General features: G+C 44.1%; 2 protein-coding genes across 2 annotated transcripts in view; one reads left to right on the top strand and one right to left on the bottom strand.

Annotated features, from left to right (window-relative positions):
• Positions 1-24,541, bottom strand: part of LOC126324953 (adenylosuccinate lyase) — a 722,118-nt gene that overhangs the window by 561,684 nt on the left and 135,893 nt on the right. The window lies entirely within an intron of this gene.
• The window catches only part of LOC126325053 (uncharacterized), a 33,549-nt gene continuing 32,528 nt past the window's right edge, over positions 23,521-24,541 (top strand). The window contains exon 1 of the mRNA XM_049995141.1: positions 23,521-23,678. Within this exon, the coding sequence (XP_049851098.1) occupies positions 23,631-23,678 (48 nt within the window). The 5' untranslated portion in view covers positions 23,521-23,630. The remainder of the gene's footprint in view (positions 23,679-24,541) is intronic.

The raw sequence follows: 24,541 nt of genomic DNA, 5'->3' as shown, positions 1-24,541 counted from the left end.
TCTCAAGGCTGTCAATTCAACTAAGTACCTGGGTGTTAAAATTACGTTGCGTTTCATTGGCAGGACACTTAGAAGATGCAACAAGTCCACTAAAGAGACAGCTTACACTACACTCGTTCGTCCTCTGTTAGAATATTGCTGCGCGGTGTGGGATCCTTACCAGGTGGGATTGACGGAGGACATCGAAAGAGTGCAAAAAAGGGCAGCTCGTTTTGTATTATCACGTTATAGGGGAGAGAGTGTGGCAGATATGATACACGAGTTGGGATGGAAGTCATTACAGCATAGACGTTTTTCGTCGCGGCGAGACCTTTTTACGAAATTTCAGTCACCAACTTTCTCTTCCGAATGCGAAAATATTTTGTTGAGCCCAACCTACATAGGTAGGAATGATCATCAAAATAAAATAAGAGAAATCAGAGCTCGAACAGAAAGGTTTAGGTGTTCGTTTTTCCCGCTCGCTGTTCGGGAGTGGAATAGTAGAGAGATAGTATGATTGTGGTTCGATGAACCCTCTGCCAAGCACTTAAATGTGAATTGCAGAGTAGTCATGTAGATGTAGATGTAGATGTAGAATACCCGTTACCATCTGCATTTCTTCTTGGTGTAGGAATTATAATGGCCAGTAGTGTAATCCTTCCTGCGTGCTGTCATTACCAAAATTCGTCATTTCGATATCTTGAACCTTTTACGAGATACGACGCGGATATAACAACCAATATCTCAAGAATGAAAAGATATGTCATTCCGGCCACAACTTTAAATACAATTTAGATATATTAGTTACATTTAATACCCAATAATGTATGGCCTTGAATGAACTTTACGAAAAGTGTACACAGTGTGATTTTACCTCTGCAAATTATTAAAAATTTCGTGCAGCACACTAACTATGACGAATAACGAAAATAAAAGCAGGACTTTATCGTTTTAAGATATCAAGGTATAGGTATCGAAAGAATCAAATTTTTTCACCGAATAGTTTTCTTAAAATTGGATGTTAAGTAATTCATAGCTGCCGTCGCGTCCGCTCCACTGCTTTGCCAAGAAGACACGCGGTTATCACTCTGTGTCACACGTGCTGCTGCGACAAGATTCGAACACGTTTGAATTCAAACGTCGCCAGTTGCAGCGGGGGACAGGCAGCGACACAGATGTCGGTCACGCAGAACACTTCCGTTAACTACACCTGCGGTTGTGTCTTGTCGCCTGAAGCTGTCGCTCGCTTCTGTCACTCACGTAGGACACGGCCTTACTCAGCAAGTATGATGTTGTCCCCCCACTCTAGAGTTAACGACCTCAACCAGTGGCCAGTATTTATTCAACTGGTTTCCAACATATAAATTAAATGGAATGGCGACCAGGCGCCACATAAAGAGAGAAATGGTCAGTCGTACACAGGGCCGGTTTAACTCGTGTGGAGGCCCGAGGACGGAGAAAATGTGTGGGCTCTGCTGACTTCATGTAGGCCCAATACATTTCTGTCAAATTGCAGTACGAAAGTTATGGGAGAACAAATATTTCTACGACATCAACTAGGCCGTGCATTAGATGATAAATACAATGGAACTTTATAAATACACAGAAACACACACAAAGTTACCCTATTATACAAATGTAATAAATAAGAAAAACTAGTACCTAACAAATTTCTTTTCCTACCTTTGGTGATAACAAAGTTCTCTATTACGTCCGGAATGTCAAGAGAACTGAGCACTTCATGTTCAGCTGGTAGCGAGAGGGTAAATCCGTTCCGCAGTGTATCACGTAATTCGTTCTCGATATGGGTTAGTTGGGAGGACCCTTTCTCAGCTCTACAATTCGCGATTGGTATCGAGCGGAAAATCTGGGAAGCAATCATTACATGTGGAAAAACATCACCAATGTCATTTTGAAACATTAATTCACATAATTTGACTGGTGAAATGTTGGCAACCTTTTCGTTAAGAGAACACTTCGAATATTCACTAAATTGAATAACTTCAGAACGCAAACTTTCTGCATCGGTATCACCTTGGTATTTTTCACAAATGATTCACGTTTCCATGAAGATTTCTGTAGTTTCCTGTTTAATCTGTTAGTTAAAAGTCGGAAAAGATCGACTTCTCCGCAATACGTTTTTCTCGCTTTTTTGGTTGTGCTTTTAGTTCGTCAACAACAATAATACCTATCACACGAAATTTATGACGCTCACCCAGCTCCTAATTTTTCTCCGTCAGGGAATTTTTTTCTTGTTTTGCGTTTCCACACGTCGCTCGATTCTTGATACGCATGCTCACTTAAAACTCCTAGCTGAGATTTCAAATCCTTCAAAATTTTCTCCAACGTTGCTCAAAAACAGAGTCAATGATTGCCACTCTTGACACCCGTTAATTCAGTCCAGTCCAGGCTGTTGCAAATATTTGTTAGTTCTGTCCATATCAGAAAACAGGCCACTCCATAAAACAAGTAATATAGCTTTCTCAATTTTTTTTAACTTGTTACGAAGCGATTCTGCCTCATTTCCTGCCTCTGCCGTTTTACTTCTTTGTTGCAGGCCTTCAAGTGACACGTAAACGCCACCGAAATTATCTTGAACAGCTGATACTGCTTCCTCACGTCACGAACATCTGGTATCGGACCATGTCTTGAGTCGTCAATTATTCTTCACAAGAATGTGCCATCGACGGGTAGAAGCTACAAAAAAAGCCATTTAGCTCTTGCAAAACTTGAACAAATCAGCTGACTAAGGATTCTTATGCACTGTTCCGGGCCTCGAGGTTAGTCTTTAATCTTTGCACTTAAATCCCTATTATTACCAGTGATGTTAGTTCCACTGTCGTAGGACTGCGAATTTTTTAACAGTCATTTAACATTTTGATTAGAATGGAAGCCCCCCTCCGTCCACCAGGAGGCCACCGCGTCTAACAGCGCGGATGGGGAAAACCGGCTGGTTAAAACCGATACCGATATATTAGTTCTGAATAACCGGTATTTTTCGATATTAGTTTTATCTCGGTTACAACAAGTGCTTTTTTTTTACTAATAGCTGGGTAGAAAACCAAAATGTCAATTAGCCACAGCAGCAGGGCTAAAATTTTTTGTTTTTAAATAAACCTTTTAAAAAATATGAGTAATTTTTAATCGTTAAATTTCCATTACTTTGAAGTACTGCGTGATTTAAGAAAATGGGAAAAGCGGTTAGTGCTCTTTTAATAGTAATGCCAACAGATACGAGCGACAAATACATGGCATAAGAATTGGTACAGCGCAGCCTATTGGACGATGGTAGGCGTGTATACGGAGCGTGTGAGACTTGGCCCATCTGGTGTCTCTGATACTTTCACGCTCTCGTCGTTGGACATTAGTTGTTTAGACAGAATGGCAACATTCCTAGTCTGGAAGTAAGTGCGGTACCAGTGAAATACTATGCTCCAGTTCCTTTAAGAGATTAAGAACGGGAGAACCACAAAGAACTTGCGACATCAAACATGGAGAAAACTTGTAATTTAACAGTTCATTCATAGTTTACAATAAAAAGAGAAAATAGCTGATCTGTCGCTTGTGTTCCATGTAATGTTTCTGCTTGGAAGCCCTTAAAACGGACAAATTAACAATTACGAAACCTTTCTCGAGCAGAGTTACAAAAAAATTAGAATCAATTAGTGAACACTGGTGAACTTTGGTAGTATGGTTGATGGATTAAGTTTTCAATTTGGTTTAGCATTTTTATATTAAGTATCTTGAAACTGAGGGAGACAACATTTTTTCCTCTAGCCTATAACCCCCCCCCCCCCCCCCCCCCCACACACACACACACTGAATCAGGCCCTGGTCACTTGCACAGGCGACTCTTCTGTACAGCCGGAGAGCTGTCAGTTATTTTGTACATGAGACCAGTCAGTGGCTACCCAGCAGGAGGTTCCCCAAGAAGAACCAACGACCGTTTTCGTCTGTTGGACGCCTTGTGCCCGGCCTGTCGATGAGTCACGACGGCCGGTTTGGCGGGGAGCGACCGTGTCTCGTGTCAGGCAAGTTGTTCGACCGGTTACTCGCGCAGGTCCGCTGGCAAAGTAATGAAGTGCATGTTCCGGGCGTAGGTCAAGGTGATTACGCCAGTTACGTCCGAAGTTTCTAAAACAACCCATAACTAACTTTTCCAGGATTTTTGCACGTACTACTACAAAAGGCTCTCCAAACACGTTAGGGTACTGCCACTCCCTGAATCCTGCTACATCAGCTTATTAGTTCACTTACCTTGGAATTCAAGCCACTGATGTAACATGGCAAAGCCTCTTCATTCATATGATTGGCACATGCAAGGCGTAAAGATACAATGAGTTGACAAAAGTCATGCAAAGTGGTATGTACATACACAGATGGCGGTAGTATCAGGTAAACAAGGCATAAAAGGACAGTGCATTGGCGGAGCTGTCATTTGTACTCAGGTGATTCATGTGAAAATGTTCCCACGTGATTGTGGCCGCACGACGCGAATTAAAAGACTTCGAACACGGAATGGTCGTATGAGCAAGACCCATGGGCCATTCCATCTACATCTACACGGACACTCTGCAAATCACATTTAAGTGCCTGGCAGACGGTTCATCGAACCACCTTCACAATTCTCTATTATTACAATCTCGTAGAGAGCGCGGAAAGAACGAACACTTATATCTATCCGTACGAGCTTTGATTTCCCTTATTTTATCATGGTGATGGTTTCTCCCTATGTAGGTCGGTGTCAACTAAATGTTTTCGCATTCGGAGGAGAAAGTTGGTGATTGGATTTTGGTCAGAAGATTCCGTCACAACGTAAAACGCCTTTCATTTAATGATCTCCAGCCCAAATCCTGTATCATTTCAATGACACTCTTTCCCATATTTTGCGATAATACAAAACCTGCTGCCCTTCTTTGAACTTTTTCGATGTGCTCCGTCAGTCCTATCTGGTAAGGATCCCACACTGCGCACCAGTATTCTAAAAGAGGACGGACAAGCGTAGCGTAGGCAGCTCCCTTAGTAGATCTGTTGTCTTTTCTAAGTGTCCTGCCAATGAAACGCAGTCTTTGGTTAGCCTTCCCCACGCCTTTTTCTATGTCTTCCTTCCAATTTAAGTTGTTCGTAACTGCAAATTCCTACGTATTTAGTTGAATTTATGGTCTTTAGATTAGGCTGATTTATCGTGTAACCGAAGTTTAACGAGTTCCTTTTAGCACTCATGTGGATGACCTCACCCTTTTCGTTGTATAGGGTCAACTGCCACTTTTCGCAACATTCAGTTATCTTTTCTAAATCGTATTGGAATTCTTTTTATCTTCTGATGACTTTATTAGTCGATAAATGACAGCATCATCTGCAAATAACCTAAGACGGCTGCTCAGATTGTCTCCCACATCATTTATATAGGCAAGGAAGAGCGAAGGGCCTATAACACTACCTTGGGGAACGCCAGAAATCACTTCCGTTTTACTCTATGACTTTCGGTCAATTACTACGAACTGTGACCTCTCTGACAGGAAATCGCAAATCCAATCACGTAACTGAGACGATATTCCACGAGCACGCAATTTCATTACAAGCCGCTTGTGTGGTTCTGTGTCCAAAGCCTTCCCAAAATCCAGAAATACGGAATCGATCTCAGATTCCTTGTCAATAGCACTCAACACTTCATGCGAATGAAGAGGCAGTTGTGTTACACAACAACGATGTTTCCAAAACCCAGTTGACTGTTTCGACTTAGGTCTATCAGTGCTCAGTTAAATTCTTCTCCAGTATAGTATCTCCCATATCATAATCATTTACGTCCTCCGCGATACTGTCTCCAACTTGCCGGCCGCGGTGGTCTAGCGGTTCTAGGCGCTTCAGTCCGCTGCTGCTGCGGTCGCAGGCTCGAATCCTGCCTCGGGCATGAATGTGTGTGATGTCCTTAGGTTAGTTAGGTTTAAGTAGTTCTAAGTTCTAGCGGACTGATGACCACAGATGTTAATTCCCATAGTGCTCAGAGCCATTTGAACCTTTTTTTTTTTTCTTCAACTTCATCTCCCTTGTATACACCTCTGTATACTCCTTTCAGCTTTCCCTTCTTTACTTGGGACTGGTTTTCCGTCTGATCTCTTTAATTTACCTATAGGGGATATGTATCTTTCCCCTAATGAAATATGCTTCTAAATTCTTACATTTGTCCTCTAGCCCTCACCTGACCGTAAGTCTTGTTCCTGCAGCCCAAAATGGTTCAAATGGCTCTGAGCACTGTGGGACTTAACATCTGAGGTCATCAGTCCCCTACAACTTAGAACTACTGAAACCTAACTAACCTAAGGACATCACACACACCCATGCCCGAGGCAGGATTCGAACCTGCAACCGTAGCGGTCACGCAGTTCCAGACCGAAGCGCCTAGTAGAACATCTCTGCCACACCGGCCGACGTTCCTGCCGCCACTGAACTTCGCTAATTCCCACTGTATCTAACTTCAACTTATCTATTTCTCTTTCTAATAATTTTCTGACCTTCCTGCGCGATTAGGGGATCTGACAACCCACGCACCGATCCTTAGAACGGCAGTTTTGTTTCTCCTGATGACGACATCCTCCTGAGCAGTCCCCGTGCGGAGATCTGAACAGCAATATTTTGACCAAGAGGATGCCACCATCATTCAACTATACAGCACAGCTACATGTGCTCGGGTAAATTGCAGCGGTAGTTTCCCTTTGTTCTCAGCTGTTCGCAGTACCAGCGCAGTAAGGACGTTTTCGTTGATGTCAGAAGGCCAGATTAGTAAATCACCCAGACTGTTGCCTCTGCCACTTCTGAAAAGGCTGCAGCCCCTCTTCAGGAAGCGCACGTTTGTCTGGCCTCACAACACATTGTGGTTGCACTTGCGGTACGGCTATCTGTGTCGCCGAGTCACACAAGCAATCCCACCATCGGCTAGGTTCACGGTTCATGGATGGCGGATGGTGACGTATAAATATCAAACAAGTGCTTCATGTACTCCTCAGTATTTCGTCAACACAAGCAAACAATATTGTACCCCAAGGAACTTTCATCACAAGAGGGAATAAAGAACAGTAAACTGATTTAATAATAAAACCACTGTGTATCAAGACGCATACAGCGTATGAAAATGAACCTGTTGGTTCGTAACCAGTAACGGCGCTTTTTATAAATAAATAGAATCGACAGTAGTGGCTGACTGCCGTTTTCTTCTTCGCAAAAATCAACATGGAAATGAGGATGTACTGATTTGAATTGGGGAAAAGAAATGACACAACTTGAATATCATACGGGATCGGTCGATAGGACACATCTGTGTGTGTGTGTGTGTGTGTGTGTGTGTGTGTGTGTGTGTGTGTAATATACCAAAGATGGCATTAGAGAACAGCGAGTCGAAGGCAACCTGGCAGTCAAAGCAGGAACTCTTCCAAGAACAGATGAACACGACCAATAAACTTGGAAATTTTCTTGAGTTGAAACTCCTGGGCTGAGAGGCCGTGGTCGATGTATAAAATTTCCACCTAACGTTTCGTCTCCATCTGCGGGAGACATCTTCTAAGGTCATCCGGCTACTGCCACTGAGGCTCCAGCAGCCGGAAATTTTATACATCGACCACGGCCTCTCAGCCCGGAAGTTTCAACTGAAGACAACACCGGCCGTGAAAGCCTACATTGTATGAATGGAAATTTTCGATGGCAAATTGCTTGTGGGGATTAGGCTAGCCGCGAGTGCCATTCGTTGTTAACATATGACGTATCTGTCCCTTTATGATCTTCGCGTACGCTAGGAAATAAACAGCCAAATATTTGTGACAAGGAAAATAATGAATTTCATTGCTGCTTCTTTCACAGCCAACAATTCTTAGGTTCCTGCCTAACCACACACTCTGAAATCACCACATATCTGAAATATACAACCAAATACGAGGTGTGATCAAGAAGTAATGGAAATTGTTTTTATTAAAGAACCTTTAGTTATTCATCAACATCAACTTTGTCCCCTTCAAGGTAATACCGATACATAATACACTTGTGCCAGAGCTTTTTTCAATCATGGAACTTTTTCAGGAACTCACTTTTCGTTATGGCGTTCAGGTGCTTAAGCGGTTCTGTTCTTATCTCATAGATAGTAGCGAAACGACGTACTTTCATCGTTCTCTTCAGCCTCGGGAACAAAAGAAGTCGGAGAGGACCAAGTCTGGCGGATATGATGGCCGAGGCAACGTAACGGTTTTATTTTTTTGCAAGAAATCACGAGCTTGAGGTGGTTTTGTCACAATTCTGGTCGTTTTCCTCGCATTGTTTCACGGCGCATAGCTTAGAGGTGGTGTTCCTTATTGACCGTACGGCCATTAGGGAGGAACTCGTTATGCACTATCTCACTGTAACCGAAGAAAACAGTAAGAACAACCCTCAAATGTGATCGAACTTGTCGAATTTTTCCCGGTTTTGGCTCTTCAGGCAGTTTCCATTAGGACGGTTAGGCCTCGGTTTCGTCACAACCGTATATCCGTGTTTCGTCACCTGTAGACGTCATTCAGAAATTCCTGAGCGAAGGCTAAGTGTCGTCATTTCTGGTCGAAATTCCGAACAAACTTTTCTGTTTCACATTTCATGCTCCGAAGATGGCTCAGCCTGAACCAAAGAATATCCCGTCAGGGTGCCTAGGACGGTCGCCGTCTTCAAACGTTTATACCACTCGTACACTCCTGTGCATAGTAGTTCATCAAAAACCAGAGTCAACATTTTTAATGCTGTGCTGCACTTTATTCCATTTTTCAAGTAAAATTTAATGCAAATCCTGTGACTCGTCTTTTTCGAAAGTAAAAACTCGCCGAGCACGCGAAAACACATATAACCTTTTCGACTGTCAACAATAAACTAGTCTAAACAGCTGAAAATGGAACATAGTCGGGAAAAATGTATACCAACAACATATAAAATATTTGAAAATCGGTTGAACAAACCCCGCGAAATAAAAAAAAGTTACTTTTTGATCGCACTTCAAATTTATTTCATCCTTAGTTTTCTTATCACACACACACACACACACACACACACACACACACATACACTCCTGGAAATGGAAAAAAGAACACATTGACCCCGTGCGTCAGACCCACCATACTTGCTCCGGACACTGCGAGAGGGCTGTACAAACAATGATCACACGCACGGCACAGCGGACACACCAGGAACCGCGGTGTTGGCCGTCGAATGGCGCTAGCTGCGCAGCATTTGTGCACCCCGCCGTCAGTGTCAGCCAGTTTGCCGTGGCATACGGAGCTCCATCGCAGTCTTTAGCACTGGTAGCATGCCGCGACAGCGTGGACGTGAACCGTATGTGCAGCTGACGGACTTTGAGCGAGGGCGTATAGTGGGCATGCGGGAGGCCGGGTGGACGTACCGCCGAATTGCTCAACACGTGGGGCGTGAGGTCTCCACAGTACATCGATGTTGTCGCCAGTGGTCGGCGGAAGGTGCACGTGCCCGTCGACCTGGGACCGGACCGCAGCGACGCACGGATGCACGCCAAGACCGTAGGATCCTACGCAGTGCCGTAGGGGACCGCACCGGCACTTCCCAGCAAATTAGGGACACTGTTGCTCCTGGGGTATCGGCGAGGACCATTCGCAACCGTCTCCATGAAGCTGGGCTACGGTCCCGCACACCGTTAGGCCGTCTTCCGTTCACGCCCCAACATCGTGCAGCCCGCCTCCAGTGGTGTCGCGACAGGCGTGAATGGAGGGACGAATGGAGACGTGTCGTCTTCAGCGAGGAGAGTCGCTTCTGCCTTGGTGCCAATGATGGTCGTATGCGTGTTTGGCGCCGCGCAGGTGAGCGCCACAATCAGGACTGCATACGACCGAGGCACACAGGGCCAACACCCGGCATCATGGTGTGGGGAGCGATCTCCTACACTGGCCGTACACCTCTGGTGATCGTCGAGGGGACACTGAATAGTGCATGGTACACCCAAACCGTCATCGAACCCATCGTTCTACCATTCCTAGACCGGCAAGGGAACTTGCTGTTCCAACAGGACAATGCACGTCCGCATGTATCCTGTGCCACCCAACGTGCTCTAGAAGGTGTAAGTCAACTACCCTGGCCAGCAAGATCTCCGAATCTGTCCCCCATTGAGCATGTCTGCGACTGGATGAAGCGTCGTCTCACGCGGTCTGCACGTCCAGCACGAACGCTGGTCCAACTGAGGCGCCAGGTGGAAATGGCATGGCAAGCCGTTCCACAGGACTACATCCAGCATCTCTACGACCGTCTCCATGGGAGAACAGCAGCCTGCATTGCTGCGAAAGGTGGATATACACTGTACTAGTGCCGACATTGTGCCTGCTCTGTTGCCTGTGTCTATGTGCCTGTGGTTCTGTCAGTGTGATCATGTGATGTATCTGACCCCAGGAATGTGTCAATAAAGTTTCCCCTTCCTGGGACAATGAATTCACGGTGCTCTTATTTCAATTTCCAGGAGTATATATATATATATATATATATATATATATATATATATATATATATATATATATATATATATATATAAGGGAGTCCCAGAAAGTGTTAAAAATGGTAAGATAAAGAAAATTAGCATCTAGTGGGACGTGAACCTACTTGCTTCTACTCTCTAATTCACATCTTTATCCATTACGCTACGCCGGAAACATGTAATTTTCGTCTTTCGTATGGGTTATGGTTGTATTTTATGATGGGTAGTTGATGCGTCATTAAATGACATTTAATTATAAGAGTGGCGCGTTTGGGATCATCATCAATACCTAGTTTCCTTGAAACTGCATTCTGCAAGTCATAATGCAAAACATCAAAATATTCAAAATAAATATGTGGTCTGTCACATCAAGTGAAACATGATTCTGACGTCCCTGCCGACGGTATAACTCTGTAGTTTTGATATACTTCTGTACCAGAGCTTTCCACTGTCTGCCCCTCTGCTCACCACGTCGTCTCAACTTTTTCGTAATCCTTGCCTCTCTATAGGCCAAAACTTTTAATCTTGTACGTGCTGTATATCTAGTGTTAAGACGCATTCGTAGCGGGCGTGACGTTATAACGTGAGCCAAGTTTTCTAGGAGTATGAACCATGTTAACGAATGGTACTGATCTCCTACCCCTTCTAGAATCGACTCCCCAATCCACCATAATATTTTCTTCCAGTTTTCTTTGGGTTCCACCATATGAGTCATTCACTGCGCTAAAACAGCAGCAAAAAGTAAATTGACTACAGTTATACTTTCCACGTGGAATCGTTCATGGTTGGCTTTTTGCGATCAACTGGGACACGTCTTTGTAGACTCTTCAGCAAAGCCGTGCGTCGCGCCACATTTAACCGCCCGAGCCCTTCCGCGACGCGACCGACAGATCCGTTCTGCTTGTTGCTCGCACAGCGGGCAGCCGAGCTCAGCCGTACCGGGGGCAGAGTGCGCGATGCGCCGTGGGGGAACAGACAGCGGGGGCAAGCTGCACACTAGCGGAATTGATCTCTGAACTCTCTGCACTCCTTCGGGAACTGAGAATCGTGAAGGTTTGATCCTTTGTAAAGAAAAATAACTCGCAATGGAAAATAATGGGTGTAACACGGTAATACGCAATACAATAATGAACATTGTACAAGCAACTTCTTACTGTTTTAAACAATTCCTCGTTTCATTTTTCCGCTTCTTTCTAAAGCCTCCAAATTTCTGACCCTCTCTTATGAAACTTTATCTCAAATTCTGTATCTACGTTTTTATTGCTCTTCGGTCCACAACTGGAGTATCGTTTAAAAATGTTTCCACAATCTCTTCGTACACAAGTAAGGTTCCCCCCTCTCTCTCACTCATATACGCACACGGTATGAACAACACGAATAGAAGTTAGTCTTGAACATATAATTCGTAAGTTTGGCAACAAATAGGTAAACATACCAAAGAAGATAAAACACGTAATGGAGTCGCAATATTTACGTTGTGCAAAACAGTTTACTATGAAATAGTTGTGTCGAATGACAGAAGAACAAGAGTCCACCACAAAAAAGAGTGACAAACATGGTGAACAGTGTGCGGAAAGCGAGAGCACAAAGATGTGATTATACGGCAGTGATGAAAGCGGTAGTGCTACCTCCGGAGCAGATGTGAGGAAACGCAGATCAACAAATCGCAAGTAATTACTTTTTTTACGAAAAAATTGCGGAGTGAACAGTTTAGTAATCTAAAACTAACAAACCTGTATCGTTTTAGATCCCACTGACGATGCCTCAGAACAGGAGAAGGCGAAACGCGTATGGGATAAATAAAGTAACTAGCAGCAGGAAAAGGCAGTTTTAGTTGCAAGGTAAGTATTTACAAATAAAGTAACTAGCAGCAGGAAAAGGCAGTTTTAGTTACAAGGTAAGTATTTACAAATAAGATCTTTTGTAGTATAGTTTTATAAGTTTTTCGATGTGGTCAGTGGTCCACTCCTTCGCCACACTGCAAGAAACTAGAACTTGCTGTCACGCGAAAGCCGCTGAAAAACTCGTGGCCTTCCTTAACGTGGCCCGTTGCTGCAGAGACCCGCACGTGTGCGCTCAGCTAATGAGGCCCGATCGACTGTTCCGTGAACTGCAGTCGACGGCGTCAAGGTCGTGTCCCCACTAACGCACAGACGAAGATTGCAAGTGTTCAAGAATCAGTCGAAAATATCCGTGGCCCGTCCTTAATATCCCCTAGTGTTCGACCGGCTAAAGAAGCGCTAGGCACACAGTTTAGCGCAAGACGCTATGACCAGCCCCTTTTCCGTTGCCCTATTTATATTATTACGTCAGAAGTACATACCGAACAGCAAAGACCATTCCAACGTCCAAGCATCGGAAAATGTGTAGAACAGAAAAAAAATTAATGTTACGGCGCTAAGTCAAGCGCCGGCACGTCGGTAGAGAACTACTGAGCAGAGAGGGAGTGACAAAATGTCGGCCAACTGCACGCTGACCGACCCCTCTCTAGGACGACAACGCGACAGCAGCGGCCTCTATGTGAACAGGACATGCGCCGCGCCGGATTGGTCGGGCCGCGTCGAAGAGAACATTCAAGACTAGCGAAAAAAATGGTACAAATTGCTCTAAGCACTATGGGACTTAGCATGTGAGGTCATCAGTCCCCTAGACTTAGAACTACTTAAAACTAACCAACCTAAGGACATCACACACATCCATGCCCGAGGCAGGATTCGAACCTGCGACCGTAGCAGCAGCGCGGTTCCGGACTGAAGCGCCTAGAACCGCGCGGCCACATCGGCCGGTTAAGACTACGGAACTGAATAGAAGAGTCAAATCTATTACTTCACTTGTATAGCAGCTTGTTAGGAACCGTATACACTGAAGAAGCTTGTTTATTTTGTAGGTCGCTCTTTGTTTGCGACACATCTGTGTAAATCAGAGTTAAGTATTGTAATCGTTTCATTTTGTAATAAAATTCATTAATGCGATTGCATGAACCCGGCTGGAGTGTCCGAGCGGTTCTAGGCGCTACAGTCTGGAATCGCGCGACCGCTACGGTCGCTGGTTCGAATCCTGCCTCAGGCATGGATGTGTGTGATGTCCTTAGGTTAGTTAGGTTTAAGTACTTCTAAGTTCTAGGGGACTGATGACCTCAGACGTTAAGTCCCATAGTGCTCAGAGCCCTTTGAACCACTTTTGTTTGTATGAATGTTGTCTAGCGATCTGAGAAAGCAGGTTTCCTAGACACCCCATATTGGACGACTAGGGGGGATATAACAAGAAATTTCCCTGATACTGGAGGAGGGAAACTACACTCGCCTGACGCATTCAGGAGATAGCATGGCATGGCATAATTTTACACAGACTCTAGATAATCTGTAGGTTTTGCAGTGTGTAGTGGGAGTCGAAGGTTATCAGTTTTCCGTGACGACAGTACCAGCACCCTGTTGCGACACCAGAATACCAGCAAGGCTTCTCCTAATAGTCAGATTAATAGTAGTGGCTCCCTTCCGGCGCCAGGAAAATCCACTGTCCCGGAGAAGAGCGTAACAATGCGCGGAAGAGATCTGCGGCCGCCCAGCGAAGTAGCAGGAGAAGGCTTTGTACATCTTGCACAGACACTGCCAGAAATTGGAGTACAGTATCCACTGCAAGTGCAAGAAACGTGCTTCCCTACCTGTCAACAATTTCTCACAATTAAAAAGAAAAAGCAGTTGAATACCGTGTGGATGTGACCCCCAAATGTTACACGATATGGAGGATGGTGCGTGCGTGCGCATGTGCATCTGACATGTGGACACACACGTACTCTAAAAGCAATATTTGATTCTTACTACGCATTCAAATCTCGCGAGAGTTGCAACACAAAAACAGTTTTTTGTAGAGTTCCCATCTGATGTGGAGAAAAGTGCTAGAAATATACGGGACGAAACTGAAATTGACCTGAGCTGAGGGTTACGTTCGTTAACGATCAGGGAGCAAATGTGGAAAAAGCAGCAGAGAGCCATTGTCGCCTGCCGTACAACAACCACTCCTTCAGCACTGTTCTACGCCACACCCAAAATGCCGTAAGTTATCTAAAAGGGAGTAATCATGCGAAAAACTCAAGGTTGTAGTTTACTGTAAAGCAGCACGTCGAGACTCGGTGGAATACTTTGTGGGTCATGTTACCGAGAGAGGTGGTGCAGTGGTTAGCACACTGGACTCGCATTCGGGAGGACGACGGTTCAACCCCACGTCTGGCCATCCAATTTAGGATTTCCGTCATTTCCCTAAATCGCTCCAGGCAAATGTCGGGATGGTTCCTTCGACAGGGTACGGCCGATTTCCTTCCCTATCCTTGACACAATTCGAGCTTGTGCTCCGTCTCTAATGATCTCTATGTCGACGGGACGTTAAACGCCGACTTTAACCCTACCTTTTGTGTGTATGCTGAAACAAATTGCAGTAGTTTCACGTGAATTCGCCAAAAGTACACTTCTTTCGTAACTGGTATTACGCGGTAGCTGACAAATTAATCCAGTTTCTCGAATCATTTCAACAGGCCACGGGCGCTATGGAAGTTGACGGCAGTCCAGTGCCGCAGTTGTGCCACTGGCGTACCAGCTACAGGAACACCGTGTTGAGAATGCGGTGGGCGTGACGGTAAGAACTTCCATATATGTAAAACGGCGCTTCTATAAGCAAATAAAATTTATATTTTGGTTAAATATTTTAAACACCCAGAACTGAATAACAGATTGTACTTAAAGGAGACGGCGTGCCTCAATATTGTCAAGTATTTGAGGGAAACAACACTGCTGGAAATAAGCGCTCGAAATCTCTTAACAGAAAAACGGAAATAAAGGCAGTGCATTTGCCTTCATTAGTCCTAAACCACAGATACGGCATCTAAAGCAATTCTCGATAACAGTGAGACAGTTTGTTTATGCCGCAACTTGTTTCAGATGCGCTCCACGTCAAGGTAAATGCGATGTTATGCAGGTATGAGAAATAAACGCCCTGACGTACTCAATGTCGAATGAAAACCAGATGAGCGACAGTCACTTCTGAAAAGGCGGCAGCAGGATTGCCATCCGTTCCGATCTATTGGAACCGTCACCGTTATATGGATCTTCTTGTCCCGGCATACCAACAAGGCCCAATTTTGTCACGATTTTGCAAAACACTGTTACGAACTTGGTTCAAGTACTGACGTAACACCCTCTGTTAACGCAACAAGTAAACGCGGTCTCAGTTGTTTTTATTTATATCAACAAGCTTACGTTGACAAGGTCGTCTCACAGATGGCGTTGCGTGTTGCGTATCCTGTATCGATGTGCAAGCACCTTGTAGATCCAGCGACATCACTCGAGAAAATACTAGACGTCTCCAGTAGAATGGAGCTGGAACTATTGAAGCAGCCTCACGTGGAAGAATATGGCAGTTTCCATTTGAATAGCGATCTAGTAATACGATTCCTTGTAAACGTAATACGAACAACAATTGCTAGTTAGTAATGTTTGAAGTGTTTACTGCGGTTATATAGGGCCTGAAGTATGTAATGACCAGTACGTCGCTGACTGAAGTGTTATTGTCGATCGTTGACCGCCTAATTAATTTATCACAGCTTATGAAAATGCCTAACGATGGAAAAAGGAGTGTCACTTTTCGGATGATTACACTTAAGAGTGGTCTTTTGTCAAGAAAGGACGTACGGATGAGGAAGTGCTGTAAGAGATTTGTAAATGTTTTATCTCAGTAACTCACGGAAGTAAGGTAGATGTGAGGCATCACATTTCTGCGAATAATCAAACAAAATGATTGGCGGTAGCATAGACATCAAAGCCTATTTCTACATTCATAATTAAAGAAGATACCCAGGAAAAATTACTTTTTGATGTTGTAGAACTAACAACGACATATTAAGTGAATCCGATGGGACCAATGACCTCGTTGTTTGGTTCCCTGCCCCCAAAACAACCAACCAACCTTGTTAAGTTGTCAAGCATTATCAGTCCTTCAGTTCTCTCGGCTGTACCGTTAACCTGAATACTGCAATGTTTCCTGTCTCCAAAGTCGCCGTAAATTAGTCCACAGCGAGGACCAAAGCTACAGCGATTTTTAAAATATTCTCGCACCACACTCTGTTTTCAAAGGCATAGGCAACGACGCTACGAACTACAAAGACTGAAAAGATGTTTCCTTTAGCTTTTCATTACTTTAATGAAACTGACAGAATCCAACAGAAGCTGTTGAAGTTTGATTCGCTGAATAACGAAACGTAGGAGACAACTACAAAATTTTGTCTGGACACTTTAAGACATCTACAAATTCCATTAGATAAATTAATTGCGTTTTGTGGAGACAATACTAATACCAACTTCGGAGGCCTTCATCGACGCGGCCAACGGAATGTGTTTCACCAAATCATAGAAGAACTAGGAAAAAATGTAAAAGGAATTGGATGCCCTACTCATATTCTCCATTATACTTTATCAAGCGCTGGTCGAGTCTTAACTGTCGGCATTGAAATACTCGTGACGAAAAAAATTTAATTATTTTTCAATACAGGGTAAGGGCAGAGAAGCTGAAAGAGTTCTGCTTAAACGTTGACGTCAATCATCACACTCTTCTACCTCACTCAAAAACAAGATGGCTGTCATTAATGCCCTCTGTTGAGACACATCTTAAGCTTTGGATTCCATTAAGACAATTTTTTGACGTCGAAGAAAGGTCACCTAAAACAATGTAAGATATTTTCAATAGTCTAATCACTGAAATTTACTTCATGTTTCTTCAGTCAATCTCTGTTGAAAAAAATATACCATGCATGGAGAAGAATAAAGTTTCGCGACTTGAAATAATAAATATAGTAATCGACACTCAAAGACGTCTGAAGCAAAGGAAGACGGCCAATGTTATTTGCATGCAATCCAAGGATGAATCTGAACAAATTAAAGAATGAAAACACTAAGCCAGAAATAATTAATTTGATTTAGAAATTTGAGGAAGAGAGAACGGCGTTCTATACCATAGTATTTGATTACTTAGAGAAATCGGCTATTTCTTTTAATATGGAGTATATGACTGGATGACGCTATCTGAAACCACAGATTCGGTGATGATTGAAAATACTATTATATACACAACTAAAAATTGTGTGAAGATTGCAGGCGGCAATTGTTTTCAGGAATGTATGTATCTGAAGAACTTTTAAGAAAATAAGCGTGACTCGGAAGAATGGAAGTCTAAACACTCCTTGGAAGAAAGGTGGATTTACTTTCTTAAGGAAGCCGAAAATGTTGAACGCAAAAGCCAACTGCTAAAATTATGTGAGTATTTATTGAAATTCCCGCACCCAACGCCACGGTGGAAACAGTACTTTCGCTGACATTGGCACAGTGTTTTGATGAAAGAAATTGATTGCTGCCAGGGACTGTGAATCAACGTTACAGTGCCAGTTTAATTGTGAGCTGATTGCAAGGAATTTCATAAATATGTAAAAAGCAAATAAATACTTGTTGAAAAAGGTGAAATCATACAAAAAATATGATGTACCAACTACTTCTGCCGCAACAGATTGCATGTAATAGTGTTGTAAATAAAAAGTAATAATATTAAATAAATTTTAAGTCATTTCTACACTCTCATCTCAGTGTGTCCCGACGACCATTGCAATACCATTGTAAGGTTCAAATACATTTGCACAATATCCTCTTTTCGTTATCATAAAGCTCTAGCACCACAACTGCTTGTTGGAGGTATAAACAGATGCAAGAGGTCGTTACAGCGTTACGAGATGACTTCTTGTCCGCAGTTTGTGTTCCTTCATTATTTTGCTTTTAATTTCAACAAATATATTTGTACCCAACAGACAAAATTGTTGCCGTGTCGTACGAGTGTGGTGTCATGTAGATATTTTTGCATACATCAGAGAATAGTGCTTTCTAAACTTTTTCGACATGTTGACTTCATTTCATAAAAATCTGATATGTTGAACTCTCGCCTTACAAAAGAAAAAGGTACTTACTGTACCAAAGAAGTAACTGAATTCCAAGCAAATGATTTAACAGCCGTAAAGCTTTTGTAATGTTTTGCGTTTCAAACGTACCATATTAAAAGGGCTGATGAAGGCTTTTTCACTTTGGATGGCTGTGGTATGCAATATTGAATTATTTTACACTTTTCTGTTAACCTACAGGTTTTGATTGTGGAATTAACTGACTCAAGCCTTCTTTGGAATTCAGTGAAGTGAACCCGCTTGCTTAGCATGGCACATAACTTTGAAGTCAGAAACCTCGGAAGTTGACGACAGTGTCTGATTACTTTCGGCGAGAAGTTTGTTATTTTGCATATGCGTGTAAGAATGAAAAGTCTTTTCGCACAAATACATGGACAAGACAGATAATAAATTTTTACCGCTTTATTTGACACCATCGGAAACTCTGTCTTTAAGCTTAACCAGAAAGTTACCGGTGACAAAGATTTATTTTCTGTAATTTAAAGTCACTGGAAGTTTCGAGTAGCTGCTCGTAAAATTTACACTTCATGTGGATTCCAATATAATTGTCTTTTCCAAGCGATTGCGAATCCAATTGTTCTTACCAGACAGAACAGTGAAACAGTCTTTGAAAACTTTTCCAATGCCTCCAAACGTCCCTTAATTATGTTCGTGACATTTTCGTCCGAAGTGAGATGAATTTCTGCTAGGAAATCGTGAAGGGTACTGAAGCACAATCTGACTGGAATTTAAACAGATATCGCGGACTCTACGATTCTTAATAAAGGGTTCGATACTGTCTGCACATTACACAGGTTTCTGTTTGGTCCCTGAAGTAATAAATGTAACCTATTGATTTTTAACAAAATGTCTGCCATACAGGCTACAGTCTGACTCCAGACTTTGCCTTCGCAAAGGTGAACCTGGTGCAAAAAAGATAAACTTCATACAACCCCAGGTTCGGACCAACTGCTCTAGGAGAACTATCCGAGGAATCGGTCAATATATACACTACTGGCCATTAAAATTGCTACACCAAGAAGAAATGCAGATGATTAATGGGTATTCATTGGGCAAATATATTAAACTAGAACTGACATGTGATTACATTTTCACGCAATTTGGATGCATAGATCCTGAGACATCAGTACCCAGAACAACCACCTCTGGCCGTAATAACGGCCTTGATACGCCTGGGCATTGAGTCAAACAGAGCTTGCATGGCGTGTACCGAAACAGCTGCCCATGCAGTTTCAACACGATACCACAGTACGCCAAGGGAAGTGACTGGAGTACTGTGACGAGCCAGTTGCTCGGCCACCACTGACCAAAAGTTTTCAACTGGTGAGAGATTTGGAGAATGTGCTGGCCAGGGCAGCAATTGGACATTTTCTGTATCCAGAAAGGCCCGTACAGGACCTGCAACATGCGGCCGTGCATTGTCCTGCTGAAATGCACGGTTTCGCAGGGATCGAATGAAGGGTAGAGCCACGGGTCGTAACACATCTGAAATGTAATGTCCACTGTTCAAAGTGCCGTCAATGAGAACAAGAGGTGACCGAGACGTGTAACCAATGGCACCCCATACCATCACGCCGGGTGATACCCTAGTATGGTTATGACGGATACACGCTTCCAATATGCGTTCACCACGATGTCGCCAAACACAGATGCGACCATCATGATGCTGTAAACAGAACCTGGATTCATCCGGAAAATGACGTTTTGCCATTCGTGCACCCAGGTTCGTCGTTGAGTACACCATCGCAGGCGCTCCTGTCTGTGATGTAGCGTCAAGAGTAACCGCAGCCATGATTCCGAGCTGATAGTCCATGCTGCTGCAAACGTCGTCGAACTGTTCGTGCAGATGGTTGTTGTCTTGCAAACGTTCCCATCTGTTGACTCAGGGATCGAGACGTGGCTGCACGATCCGTTACAGACATGCGTATAAGATTCCTGTCATCTAGATTGCTAGTGATACGAGGCCGTCTGGATCCAGCACGGCGTTCCGTATCACCCTCTGAACCCACCAATTCCATATTCTGCCAACAGTCATTGGATCTCGACCAACGCCAACAGCAATGTCGCGATACGATAGACGGCAATCGCGATAGGCTACAACCCGACCTTTATCAAAGTCGTTAACGTGATGGTACGCATTTCTCCTCCTTAACGAGGCATCACAACAACATTACAACAGGCAACGCCGGTCAACTGCTATTTGTATATGAGAAATCGTTTGGAAACTTTCCTCGTGTCAGCACGTTGTAGGTCTCGCCACCAGGGCCTAACTTCTGTGAATGCTCTGAACAGCTAATCATTTGCATATCACAGCATCTTCTTCCTGTCGGTTATTTTTTGCGTCTGTAGCATGTCATCTTCGTGGTGGAACAATTTTAATGGCCAGTAGTGTATTTCCTCTCAGCGACTCCCTCAGTGTAGAAGATTTTGCCGTGCTGTTTACTTTTATTTGCAATAGTGCTTGTGAGCGTAAATGATTCGCTGTCAAATACAATTCCATTTACTTTCCTGCTAGCATCCTGTTCCGGGTTCTATGCACACCATAGCGCCTTTTAATTGGCTTATAACAACTTGCCTAGCGTTCAGGTAATTGAATTAAGTGAACCCGTTAAGCATGAACTAATTCTATAGGAATTAATTATCCTAAAAATTCTAGCCTCAATGCGCATTAATCAACTTAGAATGTATATGCCTCTACGAAAAGACTGATCAAAAAAGGTCTGATCCTTGTAGCAGCAACTGCAGTCATATGGAAAGAATATGAAGTGATGCATTTCTCTTGCCAACGGAGTATTCAGTTCATTCAGGTAATGAAGGTATTCCCGTGCATCTACGTAATATAAAATACAGCCCAACATAAGGTCGAACGGAACAGGAACAATGCGCCTCTCCTCAGACACCATCCCCTGGCGACATGTACCTCCAACATGGCAAAGCTCCGCCAGACAGCTTTCGAACTGTATCTGAATGGCCAGACGACGTCTCCTTGGACCCCAGTATTCTATTGTCCTCCAGCTACCTGAGAGAAGTCACCCAAATATTAAGAAGTTGAGAGAATTTGGGGCACCACTGACGTGAGTTACATGTTAGTTGTTGCACAAAGTTCTCATAAATGCCCGTGAGTTGAGGCTGGCGTTTTAACTCTGATCGATAAAGATGACTCTGCAACGCTTTCGTTGTCTGATAAAGTCCATACAACTAGGAGTTGCTACAGGCAACAGGGCTGAAAGGGGAAGCTACACGCTATTAGATACGCGTATGTGATTCAATTTCTAATTAATGTAAAACACACTCACTCACTGTGTGACACAAAGATGTACGCGTTCCACATACACCGCAAGAAGACTGCTTCTGTGCTTCTGACATCTGAGATTTTAAAGGATGCAGTTTGCACTTAATCACTTGTTTGTGAAGAGGTGGATGGAGCAGCGCTTTTTTTCTGTGAAGGTACTGAGAAACATGACGTCACGGTGAGATGCGGAGGGGGGGGGGGGGGGTGGTATGGAGACCAGAAGGAAAATTAACTTTCTCAATAATACGTTCATCACTTCATCATGCATTTGAGTCGTTTTGTCAATACGTATAGATAATTTAGCAGGTTGCGTCCGAAAGAGTATGCTCTCAGCTACGATGAAGGCCTCAGCCGAAACTGCGTACGGCGGAGTAATTAAGGCATTTCGTAGTGCGCAAATGGAAAAAAATTAATTCCTCTCTATGGAAGTCGCGCTAACATTTTGTAACTCCGCCTCTAGCCTCAGCTGGATGAAGAAAGGACTCAACAAGTTTCTGCAGGTATACCATATCCAGCTGAAGCCGCTGATTGATTATTAGATGCCACAGACCCACCAAGTTGCGGAGTTGTTAAGTGCTGCGTTTCACCTGTTGTTTCAAATACTCCTAGACATTTTCTTTGGGACTGAATTGGATGACATGAAATCCATGTGCTGTATAACTGAATGAGCGCAGTCAAAATTGGTGCCGGAAAGGGGCTCGAACCTGTATTTCTCGCTTTACGGCGAGCGGTCGCCTTACGCGCTTTGGCTATCCGTACGCGACTCATAGCCACAACCAAACTTTCTATGTCCTTGTTCATGCGTGGGAACCTGCCCTCGCATACATTTTGTGATTCCGTACAGGGGGAAGGCATTTTAATTTTAAGTCTCGGCCTGGTAGCCGTCCGATGTGGCCGAGCGGTTCTAGGCGCTTCAGGCCTGAACCGCGGTGCTGTTACGGTCGCAGGTTCGAATCCTGCCTCGGGCATGGATGTGTGTGATGTCCATAGGTTGGTTAGGTTTAAGTAGTTCTAAGTTTAGAGGACTGATGAACTCAGATGTTCCCATAGTGCTTAGAGCCATTTGAACCATCTGCCTGGTACCGTCGGATAAATACGATATTGCAGTGCCCGCGTTGTTAAGAAGTACGATGAAATGTTCCTTTGGACAGGCAAAGAACACTGATCGTACTTCTTAACAACACGGGGGCTGCAATGTCGCATGAATTGGATGATTTAGTGGACCAGTGACGTATGATAGGATGCGTCAGCGTTCGCCAAACAGGCATTAAGCAGGCGGTCATTATGTTTGGTTTATCAGTGCGAATAAAAGTGCGGCACTTCTGGCAATCGCAACAAGCGAAACTTCCAGCGACGTAACGGAAGCTCCGAAGCACAGCCAAAAGGAATCCGAAGAAGGCACAATCGTACAGCAGAAGCAACTTTCCCAGCAGCACTGTCAGCTACGTGGATCGGCAAGCTACGCTGCCAGAGGGCATCTTCGGAATAGAAAAATAAGGAAGAGGTAGGTGAATGGGATATGCGATAAGGATTTACGGAAACCACGAGAAATCTAAATTTGCATGGCCGAGCGTGTTTTTGAATAGATGTCCTCCCGAATACGAGTCCAGTGTTTCGAGAGTGCGCGACCTCCTCAGGTGGTACCTGGAGCTGGACAGGAATCGCGATTGGACGAATGGCGCGGTGCCGGCTACGCCGCATCCTGGTTGACGCTGGGCTGGCGACATGGCGGAAGCGGTCCGGCTATCGCCGCCTGCACGCGTACGGCGACCAGTCACCAGTCAGTCTCAGCTACAGCTTGGGTACAGGCGCTGCCACTCGCACACTCGCACAGCTGCCGTACGCAACTCACACACAACTCACATCTCGCCATGGGTCTGGTCTCCAAGCTGAGGATCGGCCTCAAGCTCTTCGAGCTAGTAAGTACACGTCGCTGGCTGCCCGATCTGGCGTGTCCACTTGACACAGTGGTTACTTTAGTTGTTGTTGCTGTTGTAGCTACTTGCTACACGAACCAGATGCTATTGAGTAGTACGTGTCAGTAAGTTAATTTAGATACGGCTACATGCTGGTCATTTACATTATAGTCCTTACGTGAATATGGCTAGGATATGTGGTACTGGTTGAAGTAAAACTGTTAGGGCGAGCCGCCATCTTGCTTGGAGAGCTCAGACGGCAAAGCATACGCTCGTGAAAGGCAAAGGTCCAAGGATCGACTCCCAGTCCGACACTAGGGATGGCGTTTATCGCTAAAACAACAAATTTTTAGAACGAGATTTTCACTCTGCAGCGGAGTGTGCGCTGATGTAAAATTTCCTGGCAGATTAGAACTGTGTGCTGGACCGAGACTCGAACTCGGGACCTTTGACTTTCGCGGGAAAGTGCTCAGCCAATTGAGAGCTAGCAAGCACGACTCACGCCCCGTCCTCACAGCTTTACTTCTGCCATTACCTCGTCTCCTACCTTCCAAACTTAACAGAAGCTCTCCTGCGAACCTTGCAGAAGTAGCACTCCTGAAAGAAAGGATATTGCGGAAACTTTCTTTCAGGAGTGCTAGTTCTGCAAGGCTCCTCCTGTTCTTAATCTCTTAAAGAGGGGTGGGGGTAGAACGTCAAACGGGCCCACTTGGAGCAGGAGAGGCACCACAGGACATTTCAATTTCCACTGTCTATACCTTTATAAATAAATTCATAAAACTTTGTCAGCATGACCAGGAAGGCTTCAGGATTCAAAAACATAGCAGTGGAAGTTCAAAAACACAACAAAATTAATTTTTTCACAC

Source organism: Schistocerca gregaria, chromosome 2 (assembly GCF_023897955.1).
Source record: "Schistocerca gregaria isolate iqSchGreg1 chromosome 2, iqSchGreg1.2, whole genome shotgun sequence".
Classification (NCBI taxonomy): domain Eukaryota; kingdom Metazoa; phylum Arthropoda; class Insecta; order Orthoptera; family Acrididae; genus Schistocerca; species Schistocerca gregaria.
Note: the sequence above shows the minus strand (reverse complement) of the source record. Positions and strands in the feature narration are given on the sequence as shown.